The 18,637-nt window shown below is 41.2% G+C and overlaps 1 protein-coding gene across 1 annotated transcript; it reads right to left on the bottom strand.

The window, feature by feature from the left end:
* Nucleotides 1–8: 8 nt before the first annotated feature.
* Nucleotides 9–18,009, bottom strand: itpkcb (inositol-trisphosphate 3-kinase Cb). The gene is made up of 8 exons (XM_023404994.2): nt 17,864–18,009; nt 14,081–15,435; nt 4,431–4,530; nt 3,737–3,950; nt 3,294–3,498; nt 2,763–2,864; nt 2,342–2,413; nt 9–2,199 (listed from the first exon to the last, which is right to left on the bottom strand). The coding sequence occupies exons 2-8, from the start codon at nt 15,254–15,256 to the stop codon at nt 1,990–1,992; spliced, it is 2,079 nt and encodes a 692-aa protein (XP_023260762.1). The 5' UTR covers nt 15,257–15,435; nt 17,864–18,009; the 3' UTR covers nt 9–1,989.
* Between the last annotated feature and the right edge of the window lie 628 nt (nt 18,010–18,637).

Raw genomic sequence — 18,637 nt, 5'->3', positions numbered from 1 at the left:
ACTCTGAAAACTCTTATTTCCAGTTTATTGCAATCTGTGACCTTCTGGACAGAGCAGGGATTTATTGACAATTTTCACCAGTCTTTGTGTGTTTTACAGCTTTAAAATATGCTGCCTTTAAAAATACAAAATGTGGTTATGAATCCAGTTTTCTTACAAACAAAGCAGCACCCAGTTTGAAAACCTGATCATTTGCATTTTTACAAATATAGAGAATTTTTGGGCAAAGAAATCAAAGACTTTGTAAACACTATTATTCCTTACTCCTTGTATGTTTATTTTTCAGAGATGGAAAAACTTATTTCCCAAATGCAAATTCCAATTTCATGAAGTCAGATGTTTGTAGTCATGTAGGCAATTTGTGTGCTAAGTGAACCGCCTATGTGCGCGCGCACACACACACCAAAACAGTGCTGCCTGACGCTGTCGTAGGACGTTTACTGAAGACTGTAATGTTCACCAACCTTCTGCATTCCAGTGAAGGAATGACAGATATGATCATAAGCACTGTGTTACTATCTAAATATAACAATGTTTTTTCTTTGTAAACTCTTAGTCTTTATACAAAAATTCAAACCCACAAACCTATTTAGTTTAGCTATGAGGTTTACAGCAACATCTTCATGTTTAAAACAGATATTCTTGTATTCAATAATGCGTCATCCTTTCAATCATAAGACACGTTCAAATTTTCCAGTTTCAACATCACGTGTGAGTTGGTACATAAGTGAAATCTCATGAAAGCCTAAACAGACTTATCAGTTCAATCAGGTTATTCCAGTTTCATTTCACCCTGAACACCACGGCTTTACTGTAAAACTCCCTGGAAATCTAAAGCAACACTGATCACAGAGAATTGAGTGATAACACCGAATTCAATTCATGTTAAACTGCTAAATGTCTGCATCTGTAAACCCAGCACTTGACTGCTGCTTCCCATCTTAAGACACAGAGGCACCGTTTGACTTGTTCAATGGCTTTGTGAGGATCCATAGTGCAACAAACTCCAGACAAACATGGCTGCCAAGCTGCTTAATGTACAGTTACTTGGGAAAAAAAACAAAAAACTTTCACTGCATAATCATATAAAAATCCAATTAAGAAAACACTTTCAGTTTCTATTAGAAGTTAAACTTTGGGATTAGATGTAAATCAGTTTATACTTGGGTGAACTCTTTGGAAGAAAAAAAAAAAAAAAAGCAGGAGTCCACTGCACTGGAATGATCAAACAGCTCTTTCTTTAAAAATGCCAGGCACAGAAATTGTACAAACAAGGTAAGGAGGTTATACCAAGGCCAAAAGAAATTTAAATAAAATTGTATTTACACACCAAGTTAGTTAACACATGGTCTGACCAGTGTTTTAGTGTTGCTGTATACTTAAGCGTCAAAAGTGGTCCATGACAACAATACAACTCCCATTACCAAAGCCTCTCAAAAGGCGAGTAAAAAAAAAAAAAAAGGTTTTATACCACTGGATCAAAATTCATGGCTGTCAGAGTACACTGTGCAACTCTAACCAGCAGGGGGCGATGGTGAGGAGGGAGGTGCATAATGTTATATTACATGTCTTTGCAGGAAATAGTGACTGTCAGAGGTCCATGAATTCATAGAACTGTATTCTCACAGTCCCAGTGACAGATGTTACTGCATTAAAGTCTCTCCCTCCTTCTCTTTCCACTACCTTCAGCCTCAACTGATCGCAGGTCGTCTGTCCCTAAGTTCCACAAATGGAGCATAATGTATGACGTTGTCTCTTAGCATGTTCCACTCTGCAACAGAGATCCTGCGCTTGCTTTGCCTCCTCTTTTTACACAGGTGCAGGTGGATAAAGACGCTTGGGTCAAGGAGTGGGTCTTGAAAAAAGTAATCAAACTCTTCAATCAGTCCTTTGTCAGTCTTTCCTTTTCTTCAAACTCCCCTGATCTTGTATCTCTTCCACCATCTGGACTTGGACAAATCTTTCATTATAGTCTTCTGAGTCTCCCTCTCAAGGTGTCTGTGGGAGCATACTGCTGAAAATGTCTATGAGGTTGTCCAGTCCCCACAGGTAACCATCCTCCCTGTTGCCCTCCAGCCAGGGAGTCCTGTGGTCCAGAGTCCGCGGGTCCGGCAGGGGAACCGTCTTCCCAAAGTCGATCATCCACACTCTGGCCTTTCCCGAGGCGTCGTGCACAAACAGCAGAGAGCTACCGACGACCTGCGAAGGAGAAACCGGTGAGACGGGTGATATTAGGTGTGTGAACAATTCAACACAGAAGCTAATGACGGGAAGATATCATAAATCTCCAACTCGGCCAACAGGTTTGTTAAGAATCATGAAAATGGAGTGTGTGTCTCACCTCGTGTGTCCTGAAAAACTGTGACTGCTCAAGGACCGAGCGCAGATCCTCCAACCGCTGCAGGTAGAGTTTCTAAGAAAAAGAAATAAAAATAAAGAGATGTAGGGCAGCAGAACAGAAAGAAATTTCTAAATTGGCTTAAAAATGTACATCTGAGCGTGTGGCCTTATGTCCTTCCTTAATGCATGTGCTGCCACCATCAATGACTGAATCAGACTTTTTAATTATTTGCATTTATTAGCATGCAATACAACTGTGCTCAGCTAGTAAGCCAGAGCTATAGTATAGCTATAGTATTTATTCACTTCACCCAAATCACTCAATCTGTTTCATCCTGAATATGTTTGAATCGAACTACATTTTAAAAACCTCTTGCTGTTGTGCGCAAAAAAAAAAAACCTGCAGTAAACTTGTAACATACCAGAATCTGAGTGTTGCCGTCAACAAAGTCCTCCAGCGCCTGCATCACCTGCTCTCTGTGCTTTGTCTTCTTAAAGTTGGTGTTACAAGTTCCATCAGCTTTCTGTTGAAAAAGAAATAAAAGGAAGGCCGTTTATTTATTTACAGCTTGCTGAGTTGTGTTTTGTTGAGGTTGCAATGAAAAACTATGACCAACAAATAGTGAAATTAATTTCAGTGCTGCATCAAGCAGGCTGCTTCAAACGCTCACAGTGTCATCAGATATTTTCATTCATGTCTGAGTAACATGCAAATGTACAGTTATTGGTACAACTTGATGACCAGCCCTGGATTAATTTTGAAAGAACAAACAGTCCTCTTTATGTCAGCACATCCAGCCAAAACCTTCAACAGACTGTGTGTGTGGTCTATCCAGTGAACACACTCATAAATATTTATTCCCATTGATTGGTTTACTTCTTGTAAAAACTATTTGCTCTCCTCGGGAACTCTGGCATGTTCACAGTGTTGGATGTCCACGACGACCTCTGACCTTAATGCCTTCGATGCGGAAGCCCATGGTGGCCGTGGAGCTGAGCGTCTCCCTCCACTGCATGTATCTGGGTTTGAGGACGCCCTGCTGCGCCCTCTCCTGCTCTGTAGGGGCCCCGGGGTCCACTGCAACCATCTTCTCATACATGTCCTTCCGCAAACGTGGACGTTCTCTAGCTTTTATCAGTTCTTCCTCCAAGTACGTTCTGAAAAGCAAAGGCTTAATATTACTTTTGTTTTTAATTAAGTTGCTCTTATTTTAATCCTGTGAAGCGCTGTATTACTATGGAGAGTAAATGTATACATATGTATACATGTGTTCATGCTTAGACATGTGCAAAGGTTCATTTTCAAGGCTTATTGTATCTCCCAAAAGCATAAGATAAGTCTTCTTCTCTATGATCTTAGAAAATGTTTTTCACACACACTTTCTTACAGTCTTACCTGCTGCCCATCTTACAGTCCATGATGGAGGGTGAGTCAAAGTCTGCCAGCAGGTCGTCCATCAGGTTATAGTCCTGCTCGTCTCTCTGTACGACGCCGTAATAACCAGGCACATAGGGTCGCAGAGTGTCCTTCATCAGCTTCTGTAGGCACAGTTGCTCACACTCACAGTATCGCTTCAACAAGCGTCCGTACTCCCCAGCCTGGAAGTTACCTTGGAGAAGGAGATGGAATAAAGATTCAAGAAAATAGTTTGACATTTTGGGAAACACATTTATTCACTTTCTGGAAACCTCTCTCTTGTTTATATGGTAAATATGAAGCTGGTGCCAGGGGATAGTTCGTTACAAACCACAACTTGTCATTATACTTCAACTTGAGCGCAGATTAAACAAATGAGGCATAATGTGTTAATTAGTGAGCATTAGAGGTGCTGTTGTTGCTGGTGGATTTCATTACCTTTAGGACAGAACCAGGCTAGCTGTTTCCCCCTGTTCCCAGTCTTTATGCTAAACTAAGATAACCAGCTGTTGGCTATAACCTTCTACTTAAGGAACAGACATGAGACTGCTAACATCTAGCTCTTGGCAAGACATCAATTAAGTGTATTTCCAAAGCAAAAATATCTTTAAATAATGAGGATGAAGAATGAACCTGTATGCATATTATGCAGAGGCTGTATATTGATGCATACCTGCATGGCCAGCTAGCTGCACCCATGGGTAACGCTTCTTGAAGGACACGACGAAGGGGGACCAGTGAACCATCGTCTTCAATTTCTGCCAGGACTTATTCTGGAAAACAACAAACCACAGAAAACTTCATCCTCTTCTTACAAAGGCAAGGGTGGTCACACAGGTGACAAATCTGAAGCCCTGACTACACAGCGCGAGGTTTAATGTTTTGGTGAAACAAAGCACTGAACTAAATACAGGCTGGTAGATTGATTATTCATTAAAAGGAAAACACACCCTGTAGTACACACGTACACACACACACACACGTACACGTACGTAGACATTGGACAGATCCTCCCCTTTACCCAAGGTTGTGCATCCAGGTGCACAACCTACGTGACAAAGCCCATTCATAAAACATTTACCCAAGCCACCACTGTGGAGTCGTAAAACATACCCTTACTGTCTGAAACTCTGTGTGTGTATGTGTGTGTGTGTGTATATAATCGTTATCTGCATTGGGAAACACCAGAGCAAGGACAGTGTGCAACAGCAGCTTTGACGCAAGCAATCTGAGAGGAACATGACATCGATTGATTAGAACATGTGTGAGAAATCACAACAAACGGACAGCCAGTTTAGGATGGGAATGTGTGTGTGTTACATTACACTACTTAAGGGCAAACATCACTGAATATTTCTCTAGGCTCCTTCTCATTATGCAGTCAGTCATCTTTCCTACAATATTTTTTATGTGTACCATATGCAAATAAATGTCTGACTCGGAAACACTCATAATTAAAAAAGGAGGCATAGAGATAAAGGTAGAGATAGAGGCAAAACAGAATCATGTGAGTAATAAAATGCAGGGACAAGAAGCAATAATCATAAAATTAATCTTTTTATAACCAAATAACTTCTGTGAATGACTGCTGGGCCTATCTCTCTGCCATGTTTACATGTCCGCCTATCTCTGCTCTCCTCACTTGCATTCTTTCCACAGCTGCTCAGTTGAAACTCTGTCACAATAAAACAGTCCTAATGCAGGGATATACACACACTCACACACACACACAACAGAAACTGTGACTCTGTGTTTACCTTAGAAGAAGAGAAAACAGGCTTTATTTGACTTTATAGAGTGCTGTTTTGTAACTCAGAAGTTTAAAACGCACTGAAAGCCAATTTTTTTTTCTATCAGCTTCTTTCTGTGAGTTCAAAAAATACAAAATAATCTTCTGAAGTTATTGAAGCGGATTAGGAAGTTTTTGAGTGTTAAACTCTTAGAAAATAAAACCTGAAGATGTCTTATTCAAAATGTGTACTTTGATTGTTGCTTATTTTAGTGCGGAATATCGAAATTAGTCTTAAGAAAAACATTGATTTGAAACCAAGTTTTCAGAGGTTTTAGCCAATTCAAAGTCCAACATGAAGACAAACACAGTCCATAATATGTGACGGAAAGTGTTTGTATTACCACGTCATTAATGAGATACAAAATACCCATTTACATTTTGGGTTTGTCATGTAGATAAAAGGATTACTCACCTATCATAATTCAACACCAGGGAAACTGTAGGTTTTATGTGGACCTAAATATTCAAAATATATATTGTGCAGGTGATTCTGTTCTGTGATCACCATCATTAATCCTACACACGCAAAACCTTTCAAGGTGACAAATGTGATTACAAGCATCCTGTTTCAAAATAAAAAGGGTTGGGAACCAGATTTTCTGACTGCAATCAACAGCTGTGATCGTCCGTGGGATCCTCGTGATGGGAAACTGTGTGCAGCAGGTTTGTGACTCGATAGACAGCTGGTCAATGTCAAGATTTCAGACAGACGCAGGAGGTAGAGAGTAATAGGAGTGAACACTTGACACCTGTGACCTGAGCCTTCAATCGCATCAACAGATTAACCCCGACATAACCCCGGCCGACTCGGGGGGAAGAGAACAGTGGTGAAAGGTTTGAACAGTGAATGCATTTCACCAAACTTGCGAGGTGGAAGCCACAATTTGCAACATGACGAAAATTCCTCTTGCTCATTTCGACATGTTTGACTAATGAAACCAGGCGCCACGTGTTGACCCATGCATCAGCAGAGAGAGCCCTGAAAGACAATTAATTGTAAAAAGATGACACTGCAAATTCTGCAAATCCTACTGTAAATTCAGTAGGTTTTCTATAATGACAGCTACATACTATTACCTCCTTTCTTTTCTCCACTTCCACTGTCTTCCTGTATTTGACTGAGTTTGTTATTTTGGCCAGTATTCTTTCAAAAGCAAAATGCAGAGACCGGTATCCAACCTTGACCTCAAACTCTTTGGTGGAACACACTGTTAGGACAAAATAAAAATGCCTAAACATTTCCAAGCCTTTCTGGAACTCAAACTGAGCAGACTCTCCGCTCTGTTAGTACAGTAAAACTGTCGCTAGCGGTTGGTGTCCAAAGTGCTGTTGTAAGGGATAATTATGAACCTGTTATGTAAGGTTCACAACACAAGGGTCTGTAAGACAGTGAGAGGACTCTGATGGTGCTGTGAATAGAGGGGGCACAGGCACATGAATGTATACATGCTCACTTTAGCCTCACACTCCAACGACCCATTTAACAACAAGATTACACTTGATGGTGAGAACATGTTTAAGCTATATCTTTTTTTTTAGAGCTGAATCAATTACTCAATCATGGGAAAAAAATCAACAACTGTTCTGATTCTCGGTTGTAGTTTTTCTAGCAAAAGTATCCCTGATTCACTGTTACTAGATTCACCAGTGTGCTGCTTTTCTCTCATTAATAATAGCAACCTGAATATCTTTTGGTTTTATACAGTTGGTTGGTTGGTTGGTTGGATAAAGAAAAAGACACATGACATAGCCGTGGGCTCTGATAAATTATAATGAACACTCTTTGCTATTTTGTGACATTTTACGGAGAAAAAAAAAGAAAAACAATTGAGAAATATGCAGATTAATTGCTAATAAAAATAAGTGATAGTTGCGGCCCTAATATTTTTCTAGGAAAAACCCGAAAAATGATCTTGGGGAATAACATCAAATCTGTTTGTGGACAAAATACAAACTGTGTTTGCCCATCAGACCATAATAACTTCAGTTTCTTTTTATTGAACTATTATTAGCAGCATCTGTCCTCACCTGAAGACGACCTCAGTGACAGATGAAAGTCCAGGGGGGGGAACGGGAGAGGAAGGTGAAGCAGACACCCAAATCTCCAGCCTCTCTTCTTTCAGTTCTTTTATCGACATGCCATTAGGCTCTCTCTCTCTAATTGCTTCGGGCTGACTGCTTAATGTGTTGCCTCTGTGGGGTCACAAGTCTCTGATTAATATTACCATCACCAGCCAGAGCTAATGCTGCTGATGTTTTATGTATAACAGATCCTTGTTGTTTCAGTTTAAACTGAAGAAGTTGCTAAATACTGCAGTCTCATCCTGTGTTTCCATCCCACACACTTCACATTTCAACTCACACAGTCCAACCTTCACCATCTCCGCTTTCCCTTTTATATAACTTGTATATATATAGCACAGAGCTTCAATTCATTATTCTTTGTTTTCTAAGCTTCCTCTTCATTCCCTGATGCTCTGACGTTGATAAATGCGCTCTGCGATCCTATTTTCCTTCCTTTCTCAAGTTATTTTTCCCCACTTTCATTCAAATGGAAGTCCCTCGACTGCTTGCCTCCGCCACATTGTCTCAATCAAACGCCAACACCTCGTCCTCCCAACAGCATTTCTCAACTGTTTTCTTTACTCCCATCCTCCCTGATATTTACAGGCCTTTCCTAGAATTTTGGGTTGAAATGCCCAGAATGTTTCCGGGTGCTTGTCATGAAGTGACACACACACACACACACACACACACACACACACACACACACACACACACACACACACCTTTGTGCTGGAGTCCCTTCGTTCACATGACAACAACAGTGGTCATACTGGAAGAAGTCACACAGACCACAAGAATGTGTCTTTACAGTCTTAGTTTCCAACACACACATAAGCCCCTTTACACACATGGTAAAATAAGAGAGCATAAAATGGTCCTCCAATAAATCCTGACTGTAATATCCAACTTTTGCTGAAACGGTTTCAAAGAGGTGTTGATTCAACTGTATGGTTATTTTAGAGGCAATGGTTTGTGGGATTATATTGCATTATACCAAGAAGTGTCTCTAATAACTAGTCTACCTTCAATGATGTAAGGAGTAGGGGTTCAGTTTTAGCTAGTATGTGTACCTAATAAACTTGCAACTGAGTGCATTAGTTAAAGTGAAATACCAAAATTAACATCTGACTAATTAACAGATTGCGTAAAGTATTACAGCCTGACGCATGATGATCCTGCTGGTTGGCTTATTGGCTTCTTAACCCAGATAGAGAGATCATCACAGCTATGCAGGACTGCACAGGGCCAGAGAACTGCCACACACCGCAATGGCGACAAGGCACTGGGATATCAATCACATTACACCTGAGTACCCAAGTCACCTCCATCTGATCTAATCTAACCTCATATCATCTCTCTGAAGAAGCATGACGTTAGCGACAACATTCAACGATGTGGGACGTACGTAGAGAGAGAACTTTAATCTGCTCTGGATAAATTTGCCACGCTTACCTGGCAGACAGAACAATAGTGGAGGAGGAGGCAGGCGCTGACGCAGGCACACACAGCCCCGGAGACGAAGCGAGAACGCAGCCAGCACAAAATACTCCGCACCATCAGCACAGGGTCTCCCCAGACAAGCACTACCAGGGATGTGTGCCTCCCTGCTGGCCTGAGATCCTTCACAATCATCTACCTTCTTTAACCGAGCCTGCTGTTAGCTCCTGGCTAATGTGCGGTCTTATGTCAGTTATTTAGCTTCAGTCAGTATATAAACCCTCGTTGTAAACCGAGGCGTGTGTTGCCTGGTAAGTAATCCTCCTCTGCTGTAAGCACTCTCACTTATTTCTCACACTCACCCCCTCTCCTTCTCTAAAGCCTCTTTTTGTCATCCCGGTTCACTATTTCTCCTGTTTCAACATCCTGTCACTCCTCCCTTCCTCTCTTAACGCTTTTTCAATACTTGATATCTTCTTTGCCGAAATCAAGCATATCCACGTACCTATAGATTTAAAGCTGTCAGTTTTCTCTTTCAACCATCTGCCTGCTCAAACTAGTCCACTTTCCTTTTACTTCCTCCCTTAAATCATTCACCCTCTCTCCCTGAAGGTACTAGAGGTGTCTTCTCTTTCTCCTCAGTCTGACCTTTGTTCTTCTCCTCTCTCTCTCTCTCTCTCTCTCTCTCTCTCTCTATCCCCTAATCCACACAGGGCCTATCCTGAGCCCCATGCTGAGCCAATCTCCTGCCAGATTCATGACTGACTGGTAGCATGGGGGTAGGGACAACAGGCCTTCCCATGTCCTCCCAATGCTCTCCTTTTGCCTGCATGACAAATTCCTCAGTACTATGTAACCTACAGAGGTGCAGGTGTGTGTGTGTGTGTGTGTGTGTGTGTGTGTGTGTGTGTGTGTGTGTGTGTGTGTGTGTGTGTGGACACAAAGCAGAACCTGTCAGGCAACTATCATCAGCTACAGGAGTGACAACATATGCATACACTGAGGGTGTTTTCAGGTACTGTCAGAGCTCAAAAATAGTTGATATGAAACCACTTCCCTTTCCCCTGACTTAAGTCTTCTGTGTTCGAGGAGCTCAGCTGTGGTGACCCACTGAACATACAGAAGATGGCAAAGTGAAAAACCACCCTCAGAAAAGACACTTTAGAAAAAGTTAAACAAATTTCTGCCATTTTGACTTCGTTGTTCTGGCGCTACTGGTTGTAATAGCTGTTATTCCTCCACCAATGCTTGTCATTCTAATTTGCTGAGCTAATGCAGAGTGTGGCTGTTGTGTGTTGTATTGTCCATGACATTATGTAATTGTTACATGTGTGTTGTGGTTTTGAAGTATAGAAATGCAGTAGATCGTAAATATATTCAGGAGAGATTCAGAGATTCAGGAAAACAAACAGTGTGGAATGTATTTGTCTCCTTTTTTGTTTTTTTTACTTTTTTACTTTGTACCAGGGATTTTTTTTTTTCTTGCTTATTAACTTTGTGAACTTTCATAGATTGTGTGTATAAGTGCTGTGGGAGTGATGTGTGGGATTTTGAATACAAAGTGGCACGGAAAACAAGTCAGCAATTGTGGCTCATGTGAATAAGCATGCATTAATAAGAAGGATTGTCACGTGTAGGTGACGTGTTCGCAGTTTCAGTGTATGTTTTTGTCTGCCTGTGCTCTATCTTCTGTCAGCTTACCCTAATTTTCCCCTTGTTTTCTGTTCCACTGTGCTGCATGTCTCATGGTGTCTCGGGGGAAAATATTAAGCTCTTGCGCAATGCTAAATGTGGTGGAAGAAAAGAGTGGAGAAGTTGTAGAATAATATGTGTATTGTTGGGCTGAGTAGACATTTCTAGGGATTTACATCTAATAACATTCAAATGACAGGGACAGACTAGATACTGCCGCGAGAAAGAGAGAACAAGACAAGGAGAGAAAAAAAAAGTACCATATATGGCAAAGACGTCACCTAGCAACCAGCTCTGCCTTCAGCCCAATTTTCCATGACACACACTCAACTCTGAATGCAAGACGGCATCGCCGCGAGTGTGTATGTGTGTCTAAGCATGCATGTGTGAGCAAGTATCTGCTCACGTCACCGAACGTACAAAATGTAACTGGTTTGGCTGGGAGCTGACAGCGTGGCCTCGGCTTTTTAAAGCCAATAACAACAGAGACTCACACACCCTCCTTCAATTAATTACCGTAAAACTGACAACAGATCTTTTATACAAGTACGGGAGGACAAAACATGCCCATTAAAAACCTGCTCTTATCAGAAACCACAGGCCAGCGTCATCCTGTTTGTTACAACAGCTCAAGTGCAACTCCTCAGGCTGCGCATTTCCTGGCTGTCGATGTAATAGCCAGGAAATTACAACGTCCACTGACCTGCTGAGTCAGATGATCATTACTGAAATTGATGGAAAACCAATTAAGTTTAGCAAGAGGAGTCAGCCAAATGTGTATTTGAACATGACAAAGCTTTCCCATAAATTAACTCAAAATAACAGAGGGGACAGGAGACAAGAGAGGGACATTGAGAAATACTAAAGTGGAGGCAAGACTATTTTTTTTCATCAGTTGCATTCAAAACTCCATGTGTCCTCCAACATTACAACAATGGAAACAGGAAATGTGATTTAACTTGAATGTGGCATAACTTTACAAAATAACGATAATCGATCAGCCTGTTTTGACCATTTTTTGAGCAAAAGCTCAAAATATTCTCTGGTTCACCAATGTGAAGATTTGATTCTTTTTTTCTGTTATAATACTGTAAACTGAATATTTTTGCATTTGAGACACTACTTTCTTTGATTCGCGAAAATTATTAATCTATTAGTCAGGAAAATTATTGGCAGATAAACTGATAAAATGCCAGACTGAAAAGGCTGCACAATTATTTGAAAATATAATTATAATCACAATATGACCAAGGGCAATATCCAAACTGCAGGATCTGCAAAAACATTGCATGCAATTTTTTTGATAAAGGTAAAAGCGTTGTGTTGTGGCAGAAATGCGCCGCCCTACAAATCATATTCTCCAGATGTAAAGGAACATGTTTGGTACATGTCCAAAAATCATCTTTTATCATCATCAATGCATCATTTATAAATGTTTTCAGTGAAAATAAAATGACCATTCCACCTCAAATTGCAATCGCATATCGCAATATCTGCCAAAATAATCACTCTTTTTTTTTTGCATCTCGTGCAGCCCTACTTTAAATTGGTTGTCTGACACTTTAGGATGTACGGTAGGACAATAATAACGAGGTCAGGACCAAAAATTATCACAATGTTCAACTTTCAATGAGCTGAGGAGAGAAGATGGGCGTTCTTGACAGAGTACTTGACTGTATATGATGATTTATGTTTGATTGATGTTCATTTTGTTCCATCTACACTAAATAGGCTAACGATATATGAAGATAATGATTTGAGCTTGTTTGTGTGGTATCTTGTCTTGTTTGTTGTGGTAGTTGTTGGGATTGTGTCCGTTTTTTGTAGATAAGTGATATGATATAGAGGCTAACTGGAATTATAAAATAGCATAAAACAGCCCACACTACTTAATTTGCTTCGATGTCTGTGTAAACCCGGGCACACTCACTTTGAATAAGGGTCACAGCAGTATACCAGTTATTAGCCATCGCTTAAAGGCCTATCTCCACCTCACAGTGATCATAGAGACAGCAGTGTTCAGTACAGCTGTCAGAGAAAGAGCAGTGTGTGTTTTTCTATGTGTCATGTCTTTCTCTGTTTCCCTCTGGAAAAAATAAGTAAAATACCAAACAAGGGTGGAACATATACACTGCGGAAAAATGACTGGGGCTTGATTATTAAAAAATAGCGCAATATGAATAGCATGCAGGCAGATGAACATCTGTCAACATACACGCAAGGTGACGTGGCCCAAACAGGAAACCTGGACATTCAGGATTTACAAACTGCAGAGAAGAGGTTGAGTTACTGGACGACCGTCTCCAGTACGACACATCCTGTTTTTAAGTCTTGTCTCATTCCAAGCATTTCTAGTCACAGTGCATCAAAGCCTCTTGACTCAGGGTTAACTTCCTACTTGGAAACTTTAAACTGCATCTTGTGCTCAGAGGAGAGGGAAACCTTTAGCCTATGGGGTATTAAACTAACTTCTAGATCACTCTGATAACATTTGTGGGGTCTATTTGCAGATAATATTGCGATGACACACCATCCAAACATGCATTGAGAGAGTGCATGGCCCTAAAGCTGGACCATCAAAGCAAGAGAGTGACACAGAAGGGGTTGAAGATAAGAGCCAGTTTCCTCTTATTTGGTTTAAATTTGTTATAGTCACAATCCCCTGATCTGGGTGGTGCCAGTTGACCCATTAAGACTTTACACTTTACATTAGACAAATTATTTGAAATGTTATCATTCAGATTTCAGTGTAATTTTAAAAAGAGCCACCAAAACACACGCGCTGCGTAGCAAACCTCCTGATTTACTTCAAATGATTATCATGTCCGAGGGGTTTACCTACAAAGTTTGAACAACTTTTACATTTCTGACCGCTGACATGCACTTCAGCCTGAGTGACAGACACAACAACCTGTATATCCACTGACACTGACTGATGAGAGTGTCATTGGAATAATATGGAAATACATGCGTCTTCATGTTGCTCTGAGCTATCTGATAACTAAACAAAGTACTTATAGCTAAAGCCGTTACAGGATACAAGACTGTTGGCCTGTGTCCCGTATCAGTGTGTGTGCAACATCACATCCATTCTACTTATGAGTGAAGTCATTTTGCAAATGACACCTGGATTTATTCTGGTGATTATTGAGCCTGAATCACATACTGTATGTCTGCCATGGTATATGTTCAATAGCCCAATATAAATAAGCTATAAACTAAATGTGACTGAAACACTTCACAAGAAACGTCCTCCTTGTGATTCTCAATAACTGAACTACACAATGACTTTAACTTAATGATCTGTTGTGACAAAGATATTAAGAGACACTCACCCCTGTCCCATCGTCCGGGCTGCACAGAGACCGGGCCGGAGACAGACTGGACTCGATGTCGCTGCCAGTGAAGTCGTCCTCGGACTCCTCGAAGGACGATGCAGAGGACAGGCCGATGGAGGATGAGTTGGACAGTTTCCTCGGGGAGCGCATCAGGGCAGGGGAGCCCCCGCAGCCGCTGTCCGAGCAGGGAGACTCGTCCTCAGGGTGAGGATCAAGACATGAGCCGGTACCGAGCTCCGTGGGGACGGTCAGCAGAGGCGGTGTCCCCTGGGAGCGGGTCGGACTGGGGTCTCGGGTTATGATGAGTTTAGGTATGGTTCCTGTGAAACTTGGGCCTCCTGGAGGACTCTGATGGGCCTGATCAGAATCCTTGCGACTCTCAGTTTCAACCAGACAACAGTTGTTTTGGTCACCGGCCGCTTTGGACGGACATGAAACGGTACTACAGTCAGTTTTTGTCATTTTCGCCTCAGCGTGATCGTCCGTTATCGACAGTCCACTATCCAAAGCTTGATCCGGGAGCAAGCTAGACAAAGTCCGCTCAGTGTCCGGGTCAGAGGTGAGCGGCGGGGCTGTAGTCGGACTCGTCTCCGTCAATACCCTAACACCAGACACAAAGTGATCCCGGTTGTTTCCCCCCAGTGGCTGGTCTTCCATGGCCCTCTTTGGGGGATCGGAGGCATTGTCCTCCCGCTCGGCTTTCCGCTCCTTGCAGCCCGCACCGCTGACTTCTCCGGTCCGCGTTTCCAAACCTGACGCATCGGACGAGCCAGCCGCTGCCTCTCGGCTCACGACGTGTTGGGTAGCTCCGGTATCATCATCTAGGCCGGATGGTGTCTCGAAACAACCCGGGGCTTCTCGATGTTCCCCAACCGCCGACACAACCTCGTCCCTCGGCAACTTTCCTACTCTGTGATCGTGGCGCGTTGCTGGATCTCCGGCTCCGTTTCCGCAACCGAAATCCCCTTCCGTTTGGCTGGAGTCTCGCTTTCTCCTTCCCAAACACGACAACACTTTATTTTTCATCGGATTCCTGTTTAACTGGTCACCCCGTCGCTTCTCTGAGCTCCTGAATCTGCGTATACGGAGCCGCTGGGCTGTCTCGCCTGCTTTCCACCTCGCTCTGCCTCGGGTGGCGGTGCTGTGCGATAGATCCGAGCGAGTTTGGCCCATCCTGCATGCCGTAGTAGTAAACCCAGACACACCTTCAGAGGTTGCTTTTGAAAATACTGGAAACCAAATAGACCGTGACTCTTACAATGTACAGTGAGCCATTGGCCTTAATCCGTTTGATGAGCCTGTGAAGTCTTAAAGTGAGCCATCCCTTCCATCCACGTAGGAATTGCTCATATCTGTGAGAACAAACACATGATGATTAATGTAGTTAACACTTTAATTGCATGGACTAACAATTACCTCGTATAACAATAAACTCTGTCACAAACACTCCCTTACCCTAAACTCGATTAATCAGACTGATAACGTAATGATTAGTAAAACACACAAAGCAAACACTGGTTGTCATTAATCACGTGTTTGCCTCAAGAATGTCAGTTAATCTGTGATTGAAACGATCAGCTCAGAAATACAGACTTTTATTTCCTGCAGGAGGTTACAGGACAGAGAAACTGACAGGGGAAAAGTCACACCAGTTGCACTGAGAGTAATTTCACTGGAAAATATGACATGAAGAGTGATTTAAATGTTGCACTAAATCAAATGAGTGCAAAGAAATTCAAGGTTTCAGGTTTTGAGACTCAGTTTCTCCAGCGTTAGTCAGTGTAATACTGCCCTCCTCTGTCTGGACACTGTACCCTTGTCCAAGTTGTATCACTACAGCACTTTCATTAAGACCACAGTGTTCATCTGTACAGTGTATGGTTTCATAAAAAAAAAAAAAAACAATTGGCATAAAATATGGTCAACATAAAAGCGTGTAAAACAAAGCAAATTTACATGAAATGTTGACTCAAATACAACACTATTTTCTTTAGTGGGCTATAGAAAAAAAGGCCTATCACAGTTGCCCAGAGCCCAAGGTGCTGTCTTCAAATCTCTTGTTCTGTCTGACATACACTCCAAAAACAAATAAATTACTTTGCCCTTTAATCAGATATCAAACTTGTTGATTTAATAGATTACTCAACAGATCATTTCAGCAACATTAGTGTCCAACACATACTGGCATGTCAACGATTAGAGCTGTAACGATTATCTGATCAACATACAATTAAGTGGCAACTAATTTGCTGCTTTTATTTGTCTTCTGTGATAGCAAACTAGTTTGGTTTTTTTTGACTGTTGGTCAGACAAAATGAGGCATTTTCAGACGTCACATTGGGCTTGGGAAATTGTGATTGTGAAAACTGACCATCAGATTCATGCGAAACAAAAAATAATTGTTAGTTGCAACTCTTTTCAAAACACAGAAAACACAATACAATACAGTATGTGGGCTTCAACTTCTGTTTGGTCCTAATTAATAATGAAATATACGAGGTGAAATGAAACAGTATTTCTCCCTTCCTGCTGTAGTCACAAATTACAACCTGCTGATAGCTTTTCACTAATTGTTTTCACGTCAATATTTTGCATGTAAATACAAAAGTCACTGTAACCCCCCCCCTCCATCATTTTACAAGACAGTGGCATCCTGGAAAAATATAAAGTATTCTACATGAGACAGTGAGCAGCTGAGTATTATTCACAGTCATTTACTGTGACAGCACTGCAGTCACCCTGCTGTCAGGAGGGAATGCTCACAAAACGGAAATGAGACAGGAAGGATAACAATGGAAAGAACAGCTCATCGTGTACCACACACACACACACACACACACACACACACACACATACACACACACACACACACACACATTAGAGTACAGTCTTTGTAATCAAAATCATTAAAAAAAAATGGTACATGACTCACACTGGGGTGGGTGGCTGAGAGTCTTGTGCCATGCTAAAATCAACTCCACACACTCAAAACAGTGACAGACTTTATAGCACACTATATGCAAGTTGGTAATTCCTCCAAGTAAACATATGAAACACTAAAAACTGATCTGAGACGTCAGAGCAATAAATAATCATCAATCATCTATATCATCTATTTGTCCATTCAGGAGAACACAGAGGAAAAAAGAGTTTCCACAGTGGAAAACACTTTCACTTTAGCCCTAACATTAAATATCCATCATTTCTGAAGAAAGTAATATCACTCTTTATAAAAGGTTGGTTTGAGTTAGTAAGATATTTGTTTAAAGAATAGTTGTTGGTTGTTTTCAGTGGTGAAATGTACTTTTCAGCTATACTTTATACTTCTACTCCACTACATTTCAGAGGGAAGTGTTGTACTTTAACTCCAGTAAGCTACATTTAACTGACAGTTGTAGTCACTTTAAAGATGAAGATTTTACATACGAAAATATGACCAGGTCATAAAAATATTTTTAAAGTGTGGTATTGCTTTATTTATAAAATCTTGATGAGCCTACTGTATTTAAGGTCGCATTTTCCTCTATATATCCAGTGAAAAGATAAGCCAGGTGGCAATATAGAAACATAAAAACAACATACGCGATTTTATACTAGATAAAAGCCTACTAGATTACTGTGTACTGTGATGTAAAACAACAATAAAACGTGATATCTCGTTCACTGTGACTTTGAAGGCATCATTTTGTCGATATCAAACCACGCAAACTGATCAATAATTGGTGAAAAAGGCAACAAAAATCATACTACACACTAAAAAATTGTTAGACAATGACTTACTAGACAGATCCTGAGTTCCTGTTCTGGTTCATGTGAAGCAGCTGTTACAATCTACCGGGGATGTGGAGGGTTGTAGCTTACAGCCGGCTGTGAAGGGGATGTGTCTGCGGCTTATCTGTTCAGGCTGCAGTGAGCGCGGTGCTGCTGTTTTGTAGTTTCAGCATGTGGTTGAAGTAAAAGAGGAAACGTTTGTTTTAACAGGGACAGGTCTAACAAGCGCAGGCTCTTTAACTGACACCTGAAGCTACACCAACTGAAATACACTAATTATGAAGTGCACAAAATAACTGGCAACCAAACAAAACGATAATTGCTATGGAGGAAGTTACACTGTGACTAACAAACTGCTACCGTTGGAACAGCACGCGACATGGGTGTATTTAAATTGTTGCGTTTAATAGTTCTCCGGATTTCTGGATACACAAGGTTGCACCAACGATAAATCCTTTAATTGTTCACCAAGAAACATCAAATTATAGCGTACATACAGTCACAACTAGTTTATCCTACAAGATAATTAACCATTTGATTAAACGCTGAAAACACTCCTGTGGATGAAGGTGATAAAAAATATATTTCTTTTTGTCTTAAATATTAAATTTTTTAACCTATTTCCCAAAGTTTTGACCATGTTTCTACATCAAAACAAAGATAGCTACCTACAAGTAGCTACCGGGATCGGAAATAGAGCTCCAATTTGGAAAAGGGGGTACACGTCTTTTACATTGCGCAGCGGACAAAATATTTTTGAAACTGCTACAGCTTTTCAAAATT

This window comes from Seriola lalandi, unplaced genomic scaffold, assembly GCF_002814215.2.
Source record: "Seriola lalandi dorsalis isolate HSWRI2012SDOR001 ecotype SW California unplaced genomic scaffold, Sedor1 jcf7180002054259, whole genome shotgun sequence".
NCBI lineage: Eukaryota > Metazoa > Chordata > Actinopteri > Carangiformes > Carangidae > Seriola > Seriola lalandi.
The sequence above is the reverse complement of the archived record's forward strand: the minus strand, read 5'-3'. Positions and strand labels throughout refer to the sequence as shown.